The sequence below is a fragment of the Coloeus monedula genome (assembly GCF_965178545.1).
Source record: "Coloeus monedula genome assembly, chromosome: 1".
Lineage (NCBI taxonomy): Eukaryota > Metazoa > Chordata > Aves > Passeriformes > Corvidae > Coloeus > Coloeus monedula.
Window position 1 is genome coordinate 141,342,575 of NC_138781.1, and position 22,675 is coordinate 141,365,249.

At 38.8% G+C, this 22,675-nt stretch overlaps 1 protein-coding gene across 3 annotated transcripts in view; it reads right to left on the bottom strand.

The window, feature by feature from the left end:
- Positions 1-938: 938 nt before the first annotated feature.
- RSPO2 (R-spondin 2) overlaps positions 939-22,675 on the bottom strand; it is a gene marked incomplete at both ends in the record, with an annotated part of 112,066 nt that continues 90,329 nt past the window's right edge. For all 3 annotated transcript variants that reach the window (XM_082293460.1, XM_082293459.1, XM_082293458.1), the window contains one exon: positions 939-1,048. In XM_082293460.1, coding sequence (XP_082149586.1) covers positions 939-1,048 — 110 coding nt within the window. The remainder of the gene's footprint in view (positions 1,049-22,675) is intronic.

A 22,675-nucleotide genomic window follows, 5' to 3' on the forward strand; every position in this document is an offset into this window, starting at 1 on the left:
AAAACATGAAACTTCTTTTTCTGAGATAAAATATGTGGGGGCTGAGACAGAAGTACAGAATAGAAGAAAGAATTTGTGGATTACTAGTCTGGCAAGTGTACTTCAGAGCTGACACTCCATTGTGAGTGTCAGTGCCAGGTAGCTCTGCAAATGAGTGTGCTTTGCAAATGAGAAAAAAAAAATCCAGTTTGTAACTATTGAGGAACATGAGAAGATACTTAAAACATAGCAAAAAGTAAACATTTACTGGATTATTTAAAAGTATATTACTAGAACCAACAGGACATACCTTTAAACATGTATAAAGTATTATACATAAAAATGCATAGATGTACAGTAAATATGTTCATTTATATGTAGATGGAGTAATATGTACACACAGAGTCTGTTGTGCTTTGGTGAGTGTAAGAAGTGAATCCTGCGCTGTCTTAAAGTAGTTTTATCACACAACTGTATCGATGTAGCAGGTGTAAGAACAATGTACATTAACACTAAGTAGGTAACTCATATCCATTTACTCTTGAAATGTACAAATACAGGAAACAAAGGCCATAAATGCAATAGTACCTACACCTCCAAGACTTCCTTTTTTTCTTATTTATTTAAATATGCACAAGTCCACCTACTGGTGCTCCGTAGGTTTCTTTCCTTGTCAACATGTTGACCAGGCACTCAGAAGAGTATCTCTGATGCACTTCAGGACCACTTCCACTGATCCAACTCAGTGCACTCCTGACCTTGAAGTCTTCAGGTCAAAAATCAGGAAAAAATAAAATAAAAAATATATAAATAAAACAAACAAGCTTGTGGGCTTTATTTTCACAAGTTATTTGCCACCAATACTGTCAAAGCAGCTGAATTGTAGTGCATCCATGTGCAGGAGCATATAGCAGCTTTTGTGCACTTTGCAAAAAAATACATTAAGGAAAATCAAGTCTTTACTGGCTTGTTTTATCTGTTGCTAAAAAGATGCTGTGCTGCTTCTGAGCCCTTTCCATCAAATTCTTTTTCTTCTTTTTTTTGTCCTTCGTTTTTGCTGGCCTTCTCCCTGAAAAAAAAAAAAAAAGTAAAAACAAATAATAGCAATGAGTCGAGTAAAGAATCCAGAAGTGATAAAAAAACCCAACAAAAACAACTCAGCAGTATAGAAATTATGAATAGGCACTGCAACAGTAATGCTGGCTAAAGAGCTTCAATCATCAGTGAAAACAGAGGTTTTCGATGTGATACAAAAGGAAGCAGGATCCCTGACTGTCATCACTTGTCCACAGGCACAATTTTTCTGGTATGAGTAACCATGTTGATGCAGGTTTCATTTTTGGCAGGGTAAGCTAAACAAGCAACGTTATGCAAGTACCCAAGGCCCAGAGCCAAATGAGTATGCAGACTCCTACCTCAGTCGAAGCTGGATATACGCCTTAGACCCTTGTGTAAATTTGCTTGAGTGAGTAATCCTATTTAAGTCATGTCCAATGTATCTGTGATTTCAATGACAAATTAGGCATTACAGCCCAAGTACTTGGTTGGATGCCATCCTACACACTTTGGCAGAGACAGTACCACCTCTCTGAAGAACTGTTGTTACTAATTATTAGCACATTGTGCCTAATTCTCACAGTATATAACTGTACAGTATATACTGTATATTCTCACAGTATATAATGTAATGTATTTCATTACATGCTTCTACTATTGGAATTTCACTGAAAAATAAACAAAATTAGGAAATCAGGATCAATTCAGAAAATAGTTTACAAGGTTTTTGAATGAAAAGGTTTTTCCTGTTTACCTCTAATAATAAATCAGTGCCCTTTGGTTATCTCAGCAAAGATAGTATGGACAGAAAAAATGTCAGATACAAAGGCCCTCGTTGAGCAATGCATTACCTTTTAAGTATATGCTTAAATCCTATCAAGTCTAGTAGGATTTAAGGAGACGACCAAATGTTGTCAGATGTGAGAATGGTCTGGATTTTCTTGGCAGTATCATATACTAAAATACGTGATCAATGGTAAAAAAATAAGGTTATTAAATTCAGAAGCACCAACTTTGTAAACTTTCAGGAGCACTAAATGAACTTAAGAAGACAGTAAAAAGAAATTCAATTAGCAGATTACATAAAAATGTGAAAATGAATTTTTCATCTACATTGTCAGTACATTATTAATTGGGACAAATCTTTGCCAGCCTGTTTTTGTCTTACTCCTATATTGTTTTTTAGTTAAAAAGGCCCAAACCAGTGCAAAGAGTTTTTCTCTATTTGATAATAATACTGAATAAACCTGATTATAAAATTATCAAAATTTATGATTCATTAAAAATATAGGGTCATATACTTCAGGTTACACATCTGTAATACACTTTCTAGGCTACTATTCTCTAGGAATTATTGGAGTACTTGTATATAAAATAGGACAGGACATTAAGGTAATGAGCACATGAGTTTAGTCCATATTAAAAATCATAAGGGTCCTTGGAGTTTACTTCTGCTTCTCATTAAAGTCTGGCATTAAAGTTACTATGGCATTTTGCCATTTTTAAATCTAGTTAATCCTACACAATAAATCCTCAGTCCAACCAAGCATTAATCAAAGCAGCTTTTAAGTTAAAACTCTTTAGTAACAGTGTATCTAATGACGAGGCATGCCTAATGAGGTCAGAGGGAAGGAACACTTGACACAAAGTGGTATTACAGTAAAGTGGTTTGAATTATAGAAATTTCCATATACATTTTTTTTACGGATTTCTACTAGTTGATATATTGCAAGGCATCAGAACTTGCACGGATGTACTGTTCAACACTGTATTCTAACTTGCACTTTCAATATTCTTAATTTTTTGACCCAAATCTTTGAAATGCTTATTAAGGAGGAGTAGATGAGGGGAAATAATATGAGAAGAGTGACCAATTCTGCTGGTTAATTGATTCTCACTAGACCAGCAGATTCAATAGGAGCCTTATTGGAAATCTGCTACCCAGTCAGCTCAGTGATCTTACCAGCTGAGGTTTTTCACTAAATAGACCAACCAGTAAAAGAAATATTAACTTCAGTAAGTGTCTCATCTAGTTTCTCTATGACCTCCTCAAGAGAACTACATTAATTGCTTACTATAAGTTTAAGGCAGTTAAAGATTCTATTACTTTTCCTCTGAAGACTTTGAGTTGCACTGATAAAACGACACACAACACAGCTGGTATCTCTAGCTAAGCCTTAGAAAGTAGCTCCTGCAACACAAACGTCAAATCAAATTGCCAGCACGCTCCCCATATTGTATCATTAAAATAGAAAAGAACTGGACTAGAGTTCAATTATTTTACATGTCAGTGTGCAATGAGTACATTACAATGCTTCTGCTGCTCTGCAGCAATTGTCTCTGTGCCTGCTTTTTATTCCAAGGGAAACCAAAGGCCAAATGCCTTCTTCTAAATGTGCTGTGGGACTAGCAAACCATGCAGTGCCAGCATCCCTGAGCCACTGAAAATGATAGTTTGTTCTTCTGTTAGGAGCCCTTTGGCTGCTCACTATATCTCAAATTACCCTGTTGTATACAGATTAAGTTTCATTATTTTCAGGACCATATTAAACCACACAGAGAAAATCCAGATGATTTGGTGATGCTAAGAATCCCAAACTCGAAATGTTATTTTAACCAGAAAACTGAATATAAAAGGTATTTCTTGGCTAACCATCAGTTCCCATATTGTTAGTAGAACACATCAGAGACTAGACATTAGCAAGAAAAAACTGATTATAAAGACTAGAGTTCAAAAAAGTATGTTGCTGAAGCCTCCATGCATGACAACTTTTATTAAATGCAGATTTCAATCACAATGCTTTTTTTATCAGGAGAAGCACACAGAAGTATCTACTGAATATCTTGCTAGATGTCTTTTGAAGAACATGGTGTTTATGATATGCAAAGTAGATCCTCTGAAAGGATCTGTGAGCCAGGCTATCCCAGTTCCCCAGCTGGAGGACAAACTGGACAAGGACAGCCAATGGAGGAGTCCCCTGGGGCCAGGATGGCAGCATCCACCTCTGCTCTGTGCCATGGGTCAGGTGTGGAAACCTCATGTGCAGGTTGTGTGCACAACCTTCCCCACACCTTGCCACGCTCACTTCTTGCTCCTTTGAGCAAGAGCCCTGATCCCAAGTTCATCTCTCCATAGGAAGCAGCAGGGCTCTGCCATGCTTGGCTCTGTTGTGCAGTTGAAAAGGAATGGATTTTTTAGCATCACTGTATTACAGTCCAGAACCTGCTGTGGCATGTAGAAGGTAATTCCTCACTGAAGCAAATGCGGAGGGTGAGCAAAAGGACTCTGTCTCTTTAGAGGGATTTTATCACTATCAAAAACAGGTTATAATATTATAGTACAGAACAGAAGGTGACAATACAAGAGAACTGGAGAGGGATTTCTTACAAGGAAGGGCATGTAGTGATAGGGCAGGAAGAAATAGTTTTAAACTGGAAGAGGTTTAGATTAGATAACAGGAAGAAATTCTTTATTGTGAGGGTGGTGAAGCACTGGACCAGATTGCCCAGAAAAGATGTGGATGCCCCATCCCTGGAAGTATTCAAGGCCAGGCTGGATGAGGCTTTGAGCAACCTGGTCTAGTGGAACATGTTCCTGCCCAAAGCAGGGGGTTTCAAAGTAGAGGATCTTTAAGGTCCCTTTCAACCCAAACCATTCTCTGTTTATATGAATATCTGAGATATTAAGTCTGATCCATCTACCTTATAAACCCCTCCTGATCAGAAGCAGTATTCAAGAAAGCAAAAAATCCATTGCAACTTCCTAGGATCCAGTCAGCCCTAATCTTTTAAGTGACATTACATCCTTCCTAGTGGATGTCATTTGGCAGATGGCAATGCACCTTGTTTCTGCTTTCTGGGTTATAGGTCTCCAGATCAGGCCTCATCTTAAATCTTTGCTATATTTATTTTTTTTAAGACCTTGATGATAGTGGCAAGGGGAGCAAATACAAATAATTCATGCAAAGAGCAGGATATTTGAGCACTGTTCTGTGCTTCTGTATTCTTATATTTATTTTGACTGTGGTTTCCCTTGCATACTAACTAGATAACTAGCTTGTCCTTGAAAAGCATTTTTTTATCTCTGACTGTCTAAAAACAGGCTCCTCAATTTCTGTTATCAAAGTCAGCTCTGACATGGTTTACATAATTTGTTTAATTCTCTGTAAAGTCATTGCATACACTGAAATGTATAGGGCCCAAGAAAGATGTGAAATGTATCTGAATTCAGTGTTCAACTATCTACCAAAAAAAAGCCTTGAAAGCCCTATCTATCATTCTGTATCTCACATTTCTGCACAGGTTATTTTTGCAGAAGCAATATTGGTAAAGCCATTAATTTAAACTCTTTATTCCAATTTTTAAAAAATTGGTTTTGCAATTTGCTTTATAAATTACCAATGAGTAAGTCTTTATTTTCTAAATAACTTATCCCAATGGGTGCTATCTTTAAAGTGTTATCCATTAAACTTTTGTTTGGACCATTTAATTCAGGTAGGTAGGTACATAACTAATATGGTATGCAGTGAAATATTATCATTAACTAACCTTGTATCACATCTTGTAATGGCAACATATAGGTGATGGTACAATAGCATATGGATTAAAATGCAATTGTAACATGAATTCTTGAAAAAAATTATTTATGTTAATATACACAGCAATTGTCTGTACACCAAAGAGTAACAGCTACAAAAAAAACCCTAAAAACAAACAAAAAAAAACCCAACCAAACAAAACCAAAAACAACCTTAGGTTGGATCTTGCTGGGTTCTTTTTCTTTTTTTAATGTTGCTTTTGTACCATTTTATCAGCGTTCCTCCTACAACACATGCACTTGTGTTCAGTTGTCTGGTTTGTCTCATGCTCCAAGCTGAAAGATGCTTGGAAATACTGCATATTCCTTCTGGACAGACCCACCTGGTCAACTGGGGATGCACATTACCTGATTCAGAAGAAGCCTTTATCACCTTCTGACAGCTGCAAAGGCAGCTTTCTCCAGACAGAATTTGGGCAGCAGATTCCTAACACCCAGGACAGTCTTAAATCTGGTCCTCCAGATTTAAAAGGCAGCAAATGTATTCACAGGGACTCCCAGCCACATTTCTTGAGATCCTTGACTCAGCCAGGAAGCACCAGTTCAGTGTCTGAACTGTCCTTCACCTGCTGCATGAACACTGCTGCATGTACTGCTGTCCTAACAAATTCTATCCACTGGGAGTTTCAGCAGAGACAATACAGTATACAGCCACATGAGGGCAGCAAATTTAAAACATTTAATAAAAGGGAAAAAGAAAACAACCCTCTGCGGTTTTATTTCACAGTGTAATTCTCCCCAAATTTTCAGCAGTCTCACATACAAATCATCATATTAGAGCTATCAGAATGCTTAATACTCCCTTCCCTATTTAAAACGTTTTTCTCTTCTTTGATGAATACTGAATGATGGGATTTAGAGGTGAGTGCCTGCTTCCCTTCAGTGGATGTTCATATACAGAACTTTCACTGCATCCTCCTTTCATGTAGTCGCAGAGAGTGATAAGGTCTCCCCTGATCCTCCCCTTCTCCAGGGGAAACACCCCCGGCTCCCTCAGCCATTCCTCACAGCAGTTTCTGGAGGAGCCCCCTCTGGCAAGACGCTGGTCGTGCACAGGCCAACAAATGACTCATCACTTACTTTCCATCTGCACCTCACACCAAACTATACATAAACACTGACTGCAAAAATCCAAAAACCAAGCAAACACAAAATTCAGTCCAGAAATTATTCCCCAGGAATAATTTATTTCCCAGGGCTTTCAGTTAAAATTCTGGATACTGAAACTGCTAGAGGAATGCATAATTTTTTAAGAAATCTTATAAACACACACTCAATGGAAAAAAAAATTCCTCACTGCTACAGAGTCATCCTCTTCCTAAAGCATGATTTACAAACCAACACTGACAAGTGATCGAAAGGAAGGGAACATAAAGAGCTTTAACAACTTCGCAAACCACTCACCATGGGCATCTCTACCGGTGGTCACCTGGTACCAAATTAATGACAGTTTTCCTAAACTAGTTCGCAGTTTTGGATTTTTTAATACCATAACATTAAGGCTGAAATTGGCTGTGCTCAGTATGTGCTTTAGGAGGAATATGGTTTGGAGGAAATCAGCCAAAGTAAAATATCTTTTTGGAAAAGGAGTGAAAGACATTTGGTCTTAGATGGTGACACTGGAAAAGAAATAAGGTTGAGGAGATGGAACAGAAAGACTCAAGTGTCAGAAAACCTCATTTTCCTGGGTGAATTTCTGATGTGATTTGAAAAAGTCTTGTGAAAACATAATTTGCCTCTGAAGACACTAGAAGGGATGGAATGATCACGCAGAGTATATCAGCTGCCCACAATACCATTTCAAATCCCCATGGGTAAAGATGGGTTAATTAACATTTGCAAAGCACTGAAATATGGTAACAATGGGCATCACAGAAAGTAAGGAATTATTTAACCATTCTTTCTTCATTTGCAAGGGTTAAATAATATTGAGCAAATGATGTCTTAGAACAATTACTGAATAAAAATAACAAACAACCCATACCATAATTATAGCCATCATCACAACAGATAAAAATAAGAAGCATATGAAGGCACTCCTTCAGCTTTGAAATGCCTGAGTTTGCAAGCTTAGTGGTCTTCTTTTATGCTTTTTGGTGCAATACTAATAGCTAATGGTATAAATGTCTACTCCCAGCCTGCTGAAATTAATAGTAGAATAAGAAGAGGAATTCTCTTATGCAAACACAGAGTTTGGTGTTTCGTGTACATTCTTGTCTGTTTGATGTCAGCTTTCCTGATGAAATCAGTAAAAACTTCTGTCTTGAGTAAACCTTGTAATTTCTACACAAATCACTACAAAAGCACTCAGTGCAAAGCTGATCTGAGTGGTATCTTACTCAGTTCCTGACATCCAGAATCCTGCTAGTTTATTTTCAATTTCACAGCTTTGGATAAATTATAATATCTATCCCAACCAACACTTAGTATTGCATATAGTTGGTGTTTGTGTACACCAGACATCAGCTACTGAGACGAAAGCTAATTTAAAAGATTCATAGACTAATTCTTCAACTAAAAGAAATATCAAAATATCTCAAGTTCCTGTATCTAAATCCTGCTAGGTTTTTGTTTTAAGAAATTTAAGAAATTAAGAAATTAAAGAAATTTAGAAATTAAAGGTATTACTATTTAGGACGGGAATAAGCAAAGTGAGGTATTCTTTTTCTCCCAAAGTACACGTCTATTTTTCATCTGGCCTGAATACCAACTAACTAAGCAATACTATAATCTGATTTTCTTTCCTTCTGGACAATATAGAGTGTCATCAGATTTTGTCATCTGTTTAAGAAATACTGATTCCTACACAAAGAATGGAATCTACATGTCATAGACTATTGAGAGTTCAGTAGATTTTTTCCTCAACTTTAGGGCAAATTAACTGGGAAAAGAGTAATCTTACACAACTGAAATGCAATGCATTTCCCACAGTGCAGTTTTCCAGTGTATACAGTAGATGGCAGTGAGACATGAACTGAAACCTGGCTTCCACTTCCAACATTTCCAGGAACACTATATTTTGTTTGTAGAAGTATATATTCATGAAAGAATATAGAAACTGAAAGACTAAAATCCACGCACATACTCAGAGAAGAAAGCAAAAGAAAGCACCCCTGGGGAAGAAGAAAACTAGTAAACTCAAGAGGACATGGAAACTCTGTAAAATTGTCATAGGAGACCCATGTTTAACTGAAAAGAATAGATGCTCAAATGTTGGGTCCCACTGTCCTCTCAGTCACAGTTGCATGAAAACAGACGAGTCTCTACTGCAGCCAAAATGTTTGTCTAATGTAAATTTAGCTCAGAATTCAAACAATATGAATATCAGTTGCATGCAGGGTATGCACTATTCTTATCTTAATCAACACCATGTCAGATCAGATACTTTGCAAGCAGAGCCAAGCAAAATATTTACAGTGAAAGGTTTGGGCTTACTTATTTTCCTTCCTTTTACAGAGAAATATAAAGCAAATTTCAAAACAATAAAAGAAAAATTATACACTGTCAAGAGTATGCATGCACATGTAAATATATTCTAACTCTACAGGCAACAGTTATAGATAAACTCTAATTGGATTGAACTTCTCTAGGTTTGACTGGATACTAATCTGACTTTAAACTCCCTCTGCTCAGTATTTCAGAGTGGGTTCTTTATTTTTCTTCCTGTTTCCAAGTGAATTTAATTAATTTTATTTTTATCTCATCATATTGGGAATAAAAAATGAATTCTATTGAAACAATATTTATTTGTGGCACACCGAAGGTTTAATTTCATACTGGAAATTGCATTTTATTCAATTAAGAGTTTCTTACATAGACAAAGATTATACTGAGAAGCTGATTTTTTTTAGAGTTATATTTTCTTCTGTGGAATAGTCATGAAGGGTTAGTCCTTTTTAGTTCCCTTCAAGGATTCAGGTAAAGAACTGAGGAATAAATTTGTTCTGGGATCTTTTTCTTTGATTTTATTTTCTTCTTTTTTTATAACTGAAACATCTAAAAAATTATTTTTATTATCCTTCCTGTCTCTCTTCAAATATTGCACAGTAAATCCTACAGATGTTCAGGAAGAAAAGAGGCTAAATTAAACACCTGACTACAAACTAAAGTACAATCCAGCAGAAAGACTCCTTCTGAATAATAACTGAAAGTGAATATGAATGCATTATTTTTAATAGGATGTAAAATTATTACCTCATTCCTCTCATGTATTGAGGAGTGTACCAGGTGAACTACTGCACCTGCACTGCTCACTGACAGTCACTGGATTTATGCTTGTCAAGGTGCTCAGGATATTCACAGTGCCTGCCTGAATTTGATCGGGTTAGTGTCTGTTTATCTGTAACTCCACTGGTGCATACAGTGCACACCTTTCCCTTCTCCTCAGACATTCGATCAGACCACTGATCTAAATTTAGCTCTGAGGACTTCCCTTTACCACACTATGGCCACAGACTTCTCTATGGGAGCACTAGACCTGCATTACTAAATTCAGCAGCGTTAGAGAACACCTCCAGACACTGTACCCCAACTGCCTGTCATGCTTTGATCTGGGGCAGCCCTGTCCTTCCCAGAGAGGCAGCACAGGCCAGGGCTGCTCCTGCAGGCATGTCCCTGGCTTGGGAGCTCTGAGCTGAGCAAAATGGATGTGGACCAACCTGTGCCCTTCAATGCAGGGCCAGGTAACACCCCAGCAACTTTAGTGAACTACTATAGAGATAGTCACAATCTTTGATCTGTGGCCAGTCGGGAGTTAAAGGATGTCCTGCGTTACACAGCTTTATCCCTAAATGTGTTGCAGTAGCTTTCTTACTTTCCCAAGACTGCCTATGAGGCCCTAATAATTAATACCTTTTCAAAGCAGCATCTTTTCAAAGTCTGTAGATTAAATAATAAATACATAGATAGGAAAATTAGATAATGTATGTCACTTTTAGAATGCCTACACTTTATAATAATATAATTGAAAACAAGTTTTATTGCTTAGAACTTAAGATGAAGCAGTGATTGCAAATGAGAATTGAGGTCAAGGGAACCTTTAGTGAGATCTCTTACATAAGCATGAGAAATCAAACATTAGTTTCATATGCTGTTGAGGCTACTAACTTGTTGAAGAAATTTGTCCAATTTAAATCCGAAGACAAGAGGAGATGGAGGATCCAACATTTTGGTAATTGTTCCAGCAGTTAATCGTTCCACTACCAGAATTGCTGTCCAATTCCTAACTTAAATTTTATTATCCAGGTATTATTTCTCATTATTCTTTTCTGTCCTAGATCAGACTGTAGACAAATATTTGTTCATCATCTTCCTGAGAAGTTAAACATATGGCAGATTCTGTGCACCTTTCTTTAAAGCTTATTGTGCAGTCCTTGTATAATTTTTTTTTTACTTGTACCTGCACAGTTCCCAACTGAACTATCTCTTTAGTTTCCCAATATCTTCTATAAAATACAGGTCTCAGCCTGGATGTCAGAATTCTGAAATAGATTTATTTTGCTTCCTCCTTATTACCAAAGTTATACAGAAAAGAATTGCATTTGAAACTTTTCTCTCTATATTGTAGTGGACTCACATGATTTCTTTCAAGAAACACTGCTTTTTAGACACCATTCCTCATCCTGCAGGTATGTATTCCTAGTTCTATAACTCTTTGATTCTCCAGGATAACTTTACATTGAACTAGATGAAAAGTAATTGTGTTTGCTTTTCAAAGTAACCTACATTTTTCTTTGGGTCTACTCTATAGTATATCACAGGGTCTACCCCATGGTATGGTTTACCATTACGATCACATTATTTCTTTTTCTAAAATATGTTTATATAACTAAAACAAATAGTAATGCTTGCAGAAACATCTTAAGGCCATCACCACTTTTTCCTAGATATCCAGCCAGCAAATGCTTTAATTTTATGTTGTAAAGATAAAGAAAATTCAATAGGTCTACAAATGTTCCAAGTCTGAACACATTCAAGTATGATAGGTAGATATGGGCATGACTCCTGTGATGCTTCTGTTTAGCTTCATTTCTACAGCTGCGAATATTGATCCAAAAGGAACAAACTTTGCAGAAACTTTCCATGTATGAATGTACAGGCTTAGTCTCACAAAAAGAGATTCTACTTTTAAAGTAATTATGTTTGGTCAAACACTTCTGATGGCATGACAAAACCAAACAAAGAAAAACAAAACAACCTGGGCTGGACTTAACCAAATGCCTGTAAGACCTTTTATATCAGAAGCTGCAATAAGCAAAATGTGATTTCTCAGTGGGGTGCCACAGAGCCCAAGTCTGTTATTTACCTTCACCATAGAAATGTGTGTCTAGGAAAAGCCATTAGAAACACAGAGTGTATTTTCAGAATGAAACCAGTATTGCTACAATTACAGGGAATGCCCCTTTTCTGAATCCAGCTGGAGCTGCTGAGGACGTTTTTGTCCAAGCTGTTCCTCAGTGCCCACCAACCCAGCAACTACAAGTCACAGCTCTGCAGGCAGAAGAGGCTGTATTAAAACTGTCAACCCACAGAAGCACAGTGTCATGCCTGCCAGAAGGCTCAGCTCCTCCTGTGCTGCTGGAGCCGCCGGCACAGCTGTGCACGCACGAGTCCCTTCCTCCAGATAGCTGTGCCCTCCCGTGTCCCTTCCCTTGGCACAGCTGTGCCCTCCTGTGTCCCTTCCTCCAGACAGCTGTGCCCTCCTATGTCCCTTTCTCCAGACAGCTGTGCACTCCTGTGTCCCTTCCTCCAGACAGCTGTGCACTCCCGTGTCCCTCTGGACAGCTGTGCACTCCCGTGTCCCTCTGGACAGCTGTGCATTCCCGTGTCCCTTCCTCCAGCACAGCTGTGCACTCCTGTGTCCCTCCGGCACAGCTGTGCACTCCTGTGTCCCTCTGGCATAGCTGTGCACTCCTGTGTCCCTCTGGACAGCACAGCTGTGCACTCCCATGTCCCTCTGGACAGCTGTGCACTCCCGTGTCCCTTCCTCCAGCACAGCTGTGCACTCCCGTGTCCCTCTGGACAGCTGTGCACTCCTGTGTCCCTTCCTCCGGCACAGCTGTGCACTCCCGTGTCCCTTCCTCCAGCACAGCTGCGCATTCCCGTGTCCCTCTGGACAGCTGTGCACTCCTGTGTCCCTTCCTCTGGCACAGCTGTGCACTCCTGTGTCCCTTCCTCCGGCACAGCTGTGCACTCCCGTGTCCCTCTGGACAGCTGTGCACTCCTGTGTCCCTCTGGACAGCTGTGCACTCCTGTGTCCCTTCCTCCGGCACAGCTGTGCACTCCCGTGTCCCTCTGGACAGCTGTGCACTCCTGTGTCCCTTCCTCTGGCACAGCTGTGCACTCCTGTGTCCCTTCCTCCAGCACAGCTGTGCACTCCCATGTCCCTTCCTCTGGCACAGCTGTGCACTCCCGTGTCCCTCTGGACAGCTGTGCACTCCTGTGTCCCTCTGGCACAGCTGTGCACTCCTGTGTCCCTTCCTCCGGCACAGCTGTGCACTCCCATGTCCCTTCCTCTGGCACAGCTGTGCACTCCCGTGTCCCTCTGGCACAGCTGTGCACTCCTGTGTCCCTCTGGCACAGCTGTGCACTCCCGTGTCCCTTCCTCTGGCACAGCTGTGCACTCCCGTGTCCCTTCCTCCAGCACAGCTGCGCATTCCCGTGTCCCTCTGGACAGCTGTGCACTCCTGTGTCCCTTCCTCTGGCACAGCTGTGCACTCCTGTGTCCCTTCCTCCGGCACAGCTGTGCACTCCCGTGTCCCTCTGGACAGCTGTGCACTCCTGTGTCCCTCTGGACAGCTGTGCACTCCTGTGTCCCTTCCTCCGGCACAGCTGTGCACTCCCGTGTCCCTCTGGACAGCTGTGCACTCCTGTGTCCCTTCCTCTGGCACAGCTGTGCACTCCTGTGTCCCTTCCTCCAGCACAGCTGTGCACTCCCATGTCCCTTCCTCTGGCACAGCTGTGCACTCCCGTGTCCCTCTGGACAGCTGTGCACTCCTGTGTCCCTCTGGCACAGCTGTGCACTCCTGTGTCCCTTCCTCCGGCACAGCTGTGCACTCCCATGTCCCTTCCTCTGGCACAGCTGTGCACTCCCGTGTCCCTCTGGCACAGCTGTGCACTCCTGTGTCCCTCTGGCACAGCTGTGCACTCCCGTGTCCCTTCCTCTGGCACAGCTGTGCACTCCTGTGTCCCTTCCTCTGGCACAGCTGTGCACTCCCGTGTCCCTTCCTCTGGCACAGCTGTGCACTCCTGTGTCCCTCTGGCACAGCTGTGCACTCCTGTGTCCCTTCCTCTGGACAGCTGCAGCAACACCTACAAGCAGGGCAGTGCTGATTCAATGTACAGCAACCACACAGAATTGAACAAAGGCTTATCTGCAAATTGTTTTACTGAACTAAGTCCATGACAATAAATTTATCCACAGGAGCTATTCACATGCTTAAATATGCTAAATAATGAGTATGTATTTCAACCCTAAGTGCATCAGTGTTTAAAAGCATTGTATTTAAAAGCATGTATTTTTTACATTCAGCACTGACCTGAAGAACACAACAAAAAAATGCCTTTTTTCCCCTTCCAGAGGTAAGAGACTGATTTCCTAGGTGAATCAATGAATGGTCTGCAGCATCTGTTACAGCAGCCTAGCACTGTAGATGCTCTCAGCACCACAGCAGGCTGTCTTTCCCCTCAGATCCCCCTCATATACACAGCAGCTGGATACAGTCTTGACATCACATGATATAAGAAGCAATACAATATGGTGTCCAATAATACATGTGGAGTGGACAAATTAGGTTCTCTTCTTATCCTGAGATACATCTGCAAGAAAGACAGTACTGTAACCTCTACCATCAGTTTAAACAACATGTCCAAACTAAATTGAAAAACTGAAGTTTTTCTTGCATAAAACATTTTAAAGTAGATATTCACTGAAAATCCAACTGAAAGTTACGGAAAATGTGTGGGTACTTTCTTAAGAAGAAAAGGAAAAGGAATATGTGAAATAAACACAGTGTGTAGCTTAAAGGCTACTTGCCATAAAAGGCTTTTCCTGACTGGAAGTTACAGTACAGATGTGCTTAAAAAACAGATGTACATCAAAGACTGTTGATTAGAAGCACAGAGAGAAGTAATTATCAGTTTCATTTTTTTTAAAAAAGAAATTCTTTATTCTAATACCAATAAAACCCTAATATGTACAGAATGATTCTATGGGTTTAATTAACCATATGAAAAATATAAATGCATGTGCTATTCCTGCTCCACATCATCATAGTCTTATGGCTACTTTGGGTGAGATTCTAATGTATGCAAGATCTTGCCTTCATTATTTTGTGACAGTATCAGCTTAAAGACTGAAACTGTTCAAGATCTATTTAATTTTTGCTTAGAAATGCCTGATGTTAATAATTCTTTGTGCACCAGAGGCACTTCCACCAGTGGATATTGAGGCTGGCAGTCAGAGAGAGCCCATCCTGGAATACAGTACAGCAGCACAAACCACAGTCCTTGCTAAACTGGTGGCCAGTTGCAAGTGCTACAACTTATGAATAAAATCAGCAACCTGGTGTGGTGGGTGGCATCCCTGGCCATGGCAGGAGAGTTGGAACTAGAGGATAATTAAGGTCCCTCCCAATCCAAACCATTCTATGTTTATATGAAAATAAACAGAGCCAGAGCACAGGTTTGAGCACTGTCTTAAAACACTAGCAAGTTTCCTGGCATGTTTCTTGTGCCAACTGTCTTCCAAGAATGCTGCTTCACTGCTTGTATGTTTTTTGCAAAAGATCAAGAGATGATGAAACATTTACCTGAGCCCTTTAGACTGCACTAACTTCAAATTTACAGCTGTTTTTCAAGCTGAAGAATTTTACAGTTCTGATTTATATGTATGAGTGAAAAACGCCTGGACTGGAATACATGGTCCTAAAAACCAGACATGCAGGTTGTGGCTTAACCCAACAGGCAGCTAAACCCTGCACAGCCATTCACTCACTCCTCTTCAATGGGATGGGGGGAGAGAATTGGAAAAGAGGTAACATTCATGGGTTGTGACAAAGACATTTTCATAGGACAGAAAAGGAAGGGGAAATAACAGTAACAACAACAACAACGACGATGACAATGATGATGATGATAGAATATAGAAAACAAACGATGCACAGAGCAAGTGCCCAGCCAGTCCCTGAGACGCAGCTGCCAGCCCTGAGCCAACTGCCCCCAGTTTTGTTGTTCAGCATGATGCCATATGGTCTGGAGTATCCTGTTGTTCAGATGGGGTCAGCTGTCCTGGCTGGCAGGGAAGCATGAGAAGCTGAGACATCCTTGCCTTAGTGTAAGCACTGTGCAGCAACAAACAACACATAAGTGTGTTATTAACATTATTCTCATCCTAAATCCAAGCACTGTACCAGCTACTAGGAAGAAAATTAACACAAATGTATGACTTTGGCTGCATACTTGGACTGGCTGATACTGTTTTGTGTGCGGGAAGGAACTATCAATTTGGACCAAGATCAGCTAAGTGATTATCAGCTTCTCACATTGAGGTATGGCTGATCTCTACCAAACGCTAATTATTTCATCATGTTAGCAAATACTCATTTCTTGGCCAGCACATTTATCACAATCTATTCCATATGTTGATTTAAACTGTCCTGTAAGATTAATAGTGGATGACAACTGGATCATTTAGGGTGTGACATACTTATCTAATTAGCTACAAGTATCCTCTCAATTGTTTATTTTCTCTACTGGGACAATTAAACCCCTATTACAGCCAGTTTCCTTCTCTGTAACTCTGACTGGAAGCATTTTCTTTTTCTCTTTTACCAACTTCATAAGATTCCTTTCAAAATCCTGTCTGAATTTATTGTCCCTCCAGTTATGCATATCTTCCAGTTTCCTTTTGTGTATCCAAATAATTCTTTATTCCCCAACACTATCTTGTTATTCTTCTTGAAACTTCTTTCCACATATACAAGCTTTGAACATGTGATTTCTGTTGTTGCTCATTTCTGTGTAAATAAACTTTAGGTAATAGCTCTTTCCTCAAACCTGATTTCAACAGGAAACGTAAAGCACTAATACCCAGTTGAAAAGAAATGTTTGTACCACAGAGTAAGCATTTCTCACTGGTTTGTCTGTCAATTGAAGGCAATTTAAATCTTCACAATTATATGGATTATTAGTTAGAAATTGCCAGTGTTAAAGCCTGTCTCTATCAAAACTATGGAAACATCCCAGGTAAGAGTAACAAAGCAGATTGACTCTCATATCTCCATGATAAATAATTCACAACTTGCATTAATCTTACTCATATGTAATTAACTAAATGGAAAAATCCTGCCACCAGTAATATAAGCATGACATCTAGTAAAAATAAGTTTTAAAATGCACATCAGGATGTAATATCAACATCATACCACAAGTTACAGAGTTATTTATATATTTGAATTTTCATTGATACACAGTTAGCTTTTCAAAGGAAAATATCTTAGACATTTGAATATTTCTAGAATACTGAAAAAATGTGGCCATTTTAAACTATGAATCTTTCCAACAAAACACACAGAAACATTTAAGAGAAACAAGTAAGGTAAGAGCAACAAATCAATTATTCATTGTCAGGAAATGTGTCTATTTAGATTAAGTGATCATAATATTATTTGTTTCCAACAAATACAATTCTCTGATCTTTAAACAATACATTATTTTGAAATACCTCTGATTTTATAAATTAGGTGACTGATTTATTTTTTAATATCTGGATAAACATACAAGTGAAATCATTGTGAATCAAGACTTTCCATGCCAAGTCTCAACTGTGAGGGATTTTTTATGATTAAGTATGAATTCCTGGAAAACATGGTTTATCATAGAAAAATTGGCAAAACTTTCACAGTATTTGCTCTAACAGGCGCCACTGTAATGGGCTGCAGATCTATGAATAGGCCAAGAACAGAAGCTAAAACTAACACTGAATAATACAATATGTTACTAAGTGGGAAGACAGGGTTTTCTTTTTTTAAATTATAATAGATGAGATTGATTTCATCCACAATTTACATAATGAACAACTTAACTAGCCTGACCTCATCATTTCTCAAAAACATTGTTTTGATAAATGATTCTCTTCTGAAATTTCATCTGGCAATGAAATTTTGGTCATCTTTGAAGAACTGATTTATTCTCTTCTTGTGCGCAAGAATTACTACTTGGAAACATAACTGAGCTTTCAAACAACACAACAGATATAAGTTACTATCACTAGCAGAATTTTGCTCATTCCATGCTGGCCATAAGTCTTGAACAATCACGGAAACTCAAATTTCACAAATCCTTAAAAGCCTATGTGCATAATGTTATGGGCTGCAAGAGTCAGCTGGTGGCATCAGAATACAAAAACATGAAAGTGGCTGCTCTGGGTCAACCAAGGATCCACCAAAACCACTACTGCAGCAGTAGCCCAACACTAACATGTCAGTAATAGTATTAAAGTAGGACAAAGATAAGTACTCCCTTTCACAAGAAGCTTCTCTAACACACATGAGGCCTGGCACAGCCATATGGAGACACTTACTGTAGAAGGGCTTGGAAACAGGTTTCTGCTGGAAAACATTTGTCCTGATAGAACCCTTCTAAGTGAAAGCCTCAGCCTGACCTTCCACCACTCAGGAACTTCTTTGCCACTTCATGATGTTAATTCTACAAATCTGGTCAGGACCATGTAACTACAACAATCTGGCTCATAATTTTTCAGCTGCTAATAGACCACAACTAACTTTTTTGCACAAAAGGGACAGCTGACTTGGCACGAAACTGAAAATGTATGAAATCCAGGCTTATCAAAAAAGCATTGAACCTGCAAGTCTCACAGGTACTGCCTGAGACATGAGAGACTAGAAACAATAAAGGAGAGTATGAACTGCTGTATTAGACTAAGACTGAGATTAGACTAATAGAGAGTAAAAGAAAGGGTGCAGGTACAGCTCACCATAACAGTGTTTTCATTCTAAAATCAGGATATTTATTATCTTATGCCCATAAAGCCAGCTCCATTCCTGACATGATAGGCCATGAATCTACTTCTTTTGCAATGCCAACCTATAGCACCATGTAGCCATCAAAATGCTACCACTTAAAACATGCAGCTCCATAACGTCTCATACAAAAATGTGTGCATCACTCTATCTCTAATTTAAATACCTTACAAATCAGGCACATAGTGCCTGTATTTTGGTTATCTGAGGTTTATGACTATAAAAAATAATTCCATATTTTTGCATATGGCTTCCAAGCACCATAGTTTGGAAAGACTGGCCCAGGATGGTAGTTACAAAACATGAAAGCATGAGGAGACAATAATTTCTGATAAAATGACTGGTTAAGACTTCTGTTATAAGCTGACTATATCAGACAACACACTGAAGCAAGACTTCTATCACCCTTGGTAAAGAAAACAGAAAATTAATTTCACTGTGATTAAATGGGGTCAGAAAAGAGAAAAGCATCTGTTAATATTCTGTGCTGAGGCAAGCTTATTCAGCCAACTATTGTGCTAATGCAAATGGCAACAGTTTGTTGCAGATGTGCAGTGGACTACAATGCAGCCAAATCCTCTGGGCTTTTTGAAGTAAGAAACTATACGCAGAAGATGTTGGTGGCTTTAATAACCATTATAAAAGAGATTTTTAAGCACAGTGCCCCCTGCCTCAACCACCAAAACTGCAAATGTTCAGTTGTAAATGTTATTTTGAGAAGATTAAGATGTAGGTTGACTCAGAATCAAAGTCCAAGTGGCTAAGGGATTTCAGGCTTCTAGATTGACATTTCAAGGCAGACAGAATCTTTTCAGGTTCTAGCCACTTATTATATTGATTTTAATTATTATTGTAGCAGAGAGACAGAGATAGAGTAACTATAAAATAGGGGAATTATTTTAGCATAGTAAAAAAGAGACACAAATGGTGCTAATGTCTCAGTTGTAAGAGAAGAGCATCCACAGTATAGCAAAGAACTACATTCTACTTTCAGCTACATCAAGTAAACTGCAGATATTTTTCTGGCATTACATGTTTCATATGAGTTCTCATTATTTTTTTTCCCATAGTGCTCCACAAGTTTCAGAAATTTTCTCTACAATCATGCTCAATGTTCCAGTGAGGTGTATAGCTTACTATCAGCCATCTAGTCATATAAATTGCCCTTTCCTGGTAAAGCAGTGTCCACACCTGGACTAAAATGTGAGGTGCTCTAAATTACATAGCACCAAAGCACATATTACATCACTTTTTTTTATTAATAATGGAGAACCATATAATTAATAAAAAAGCCATGAACTTTTTACCTCTGGCAACATGCTGGCATTTTAAGACAGCTATTATAACAATTTTGATTAATTTACCACCACTTCAAATTTGAAATCAAACTATGCATATGAGAGAATGGTTGGAGTTAGAGAGGACTTTGAGATTAAAAAGAGAGGTCATCTGGTCCAACATCACCTGCTCAAGCAGGACCTTGCAGAGCCATTAGCCCCAGACTATGTTCAGGTGGCTTTGGAACATCTCCAAGATGGAAGGCTCTGCAACTTCTTTGAGCAACCTGTGCCAACACTTGGTTGCCTCACAGTGAAAAAGTGTTTCCTGATATTCAGAAGGAACCTTTTGTGTTTCAGTTCCTGCCCATTGCCTTGTTTCCACTCTCTCTTCAGGTATTTAAACACAGTAAGATCCCCCAAGCCTTCTCTCCAGGCTGAACAGCTTTGCTTCTCTCTCTCAGCTTTTCCTCACAGCAGAGATGCTCCAATCCCTTTAATCATCTTCACTGAACCCTTCACTGAACTCTCTCCAGTATGTCCATGTCTCTCTTGTACTGGGGAGCCCAGAAGTGGACCCAATACTCCAGCTGTGGCCTCACCAGTGCCGAGGAGAGGGGAAGGATCTCCCTCAACCCACTGGCAACACTTCTCCTAATGTAGCATAGGACACCATTAACCTTCTAGGCTGTAATGGGACATTGCTGGCTCAAATACATAAATACATTGAGATTTCTTATTTAAAGATTAGATAAATATATCCCATTCACTTAGATTACCTGTTAAATACAAAATGGTATCATTACCAAACATCAAAATTGTCAGGCAGACTGATAAAAATTATCAGTTTAGATTAATTATATCAATTAACTTATTTTACACAGATTGAGAGATAGTTTGCAAAATTGAAAGAGTGAATTATAGCATTAATGAGTAAATAGAAAAGACATAAAGAGTGGAAACCTTTGTTTACTGAAGAAAAATAAAGTACAATCATAGGAAGCAGAAGTAAACCAGGGAAGTGGGGAGGAATATAGCTAAACAGGGAGAAATGAGTCAAAAACTGAAGCAAGAAGAAAGCACTCAGGGGAACCAGAGGTGTCTAGAAATAGTTTTGCAAAGTGTTAGAAGCCTGGTAGTTATTAGACACAGCCAAAGCCATAACAGAAGGAATGACATGTGGACATTTTGGTGAATTTATGTTAAGTGATGCTTTTTGTAATCACCCACCAAATGAGGTAATTAATAATTTAATTATAATTTAATTAATAATTTAATTAATGCTTTTAAACTTAAATATTGTAATAGTTTTATGGAGGGCAGAAAACTCACATCATTATGCATGTCTGCTAAACTCAGCAACTTCAAAAGCAGAGGTTTTGATGAAACTACAACAATTCCATGAATGCTTGAAATCGTAATTTTCCATTTGCACTGTGCCAGCACCTGTACAAGAATGGATCTATCTTTGTACAAGCATCCAGAGTGGAAAGTCACTCCATCAAACAAGAATATCAAATCTTAGTACAGGACTGAAAAATTATGCATGATTTGAACAGAATATTATGAAATACTATGAATTTTCTTTTTCCTCAAGGCACTTAAGAAAACATATCAAATTTTTTTGTGGTTATGTTAGAGAGCTAAAAAAAAAAAAATACCCAGAAGTAGAAATGTCCCAACAAAAATGCACACTGTGAGCTACAGCTATGTCTCCTCTCCAAACTGCATTATTCCATTGAAAATCATTTATTATAGTAACCAAGAAATGGAGTTCTAGGGTTATTTAGTAGCCCCATCTTGACATTTAGAAAAATAGCTGCATATCAAGTATCAGAATTATACACAGTACAATAGCAATATAAGCATACAAAACAAAACACAATCCATTAACCACAATTTGAATGTTTTCATATGCTTCTGCAATTCCTACTTTTAGCCACTACTGGAAGCTCCAAAATCCTGAAAGAAAGTTTGTTCTTATGGCATGATTTTGAGAGATTTTACATCCCTTTTTAATGGTAAGACAAATTAAATTATGGTCAAGAATTTTTGCAATGCTATAGAAAGCTAAATATGCTTGAGGTCATGGTTAGGATTCTAGGGCTGTGGGTTAATATCCAGACTGTATTCAAGGACATGCTGTGCTACCATTATTCCAAACTAATATGTAATTCACAGGTATCTACAACACAAAAATCTCTATCCTTCTGTTCCATTCCTTGATTTTAGCCTTGCAAAAATAGGGTATTCAATATTTGAAAATAAATTGTGTATATTTCCACTGACACCAGGCAATTCCAAGAATAGTACGAAAACATTTTTATTGCCAAACTGTTTCGAACTCCCATTTCTAAACCAGTCGGGGGTTGGGGGGGCTCCTTGTGGAGCGTTCAGCACATCTGACCACTAAGTTATTTGTCTTGTTTGGGCTGATATGTGTAACTGCAACATAGTCAGAAGTATTTCATAAATTAGGACGCTGCTTCTGAGAAAAACAAGAGAATATTATTTTATGGGACTATTTGTAATCTAGCATTTTAAAATGGTGAATTTTAGTGTGAAGAAGTGCAAGGCTATGAAAATCCCCCAGCAAGCTCTGCAATACCATTACTTTGGGCAGAAAAGACTAACTTTACATCTTCACAAGGCCCTGAGGGATTTAGAACAGCAAGTCCAACTAGAAGTCAGTAAGGCATTTTTGTAATGGAAGGAAGGAAACTTTG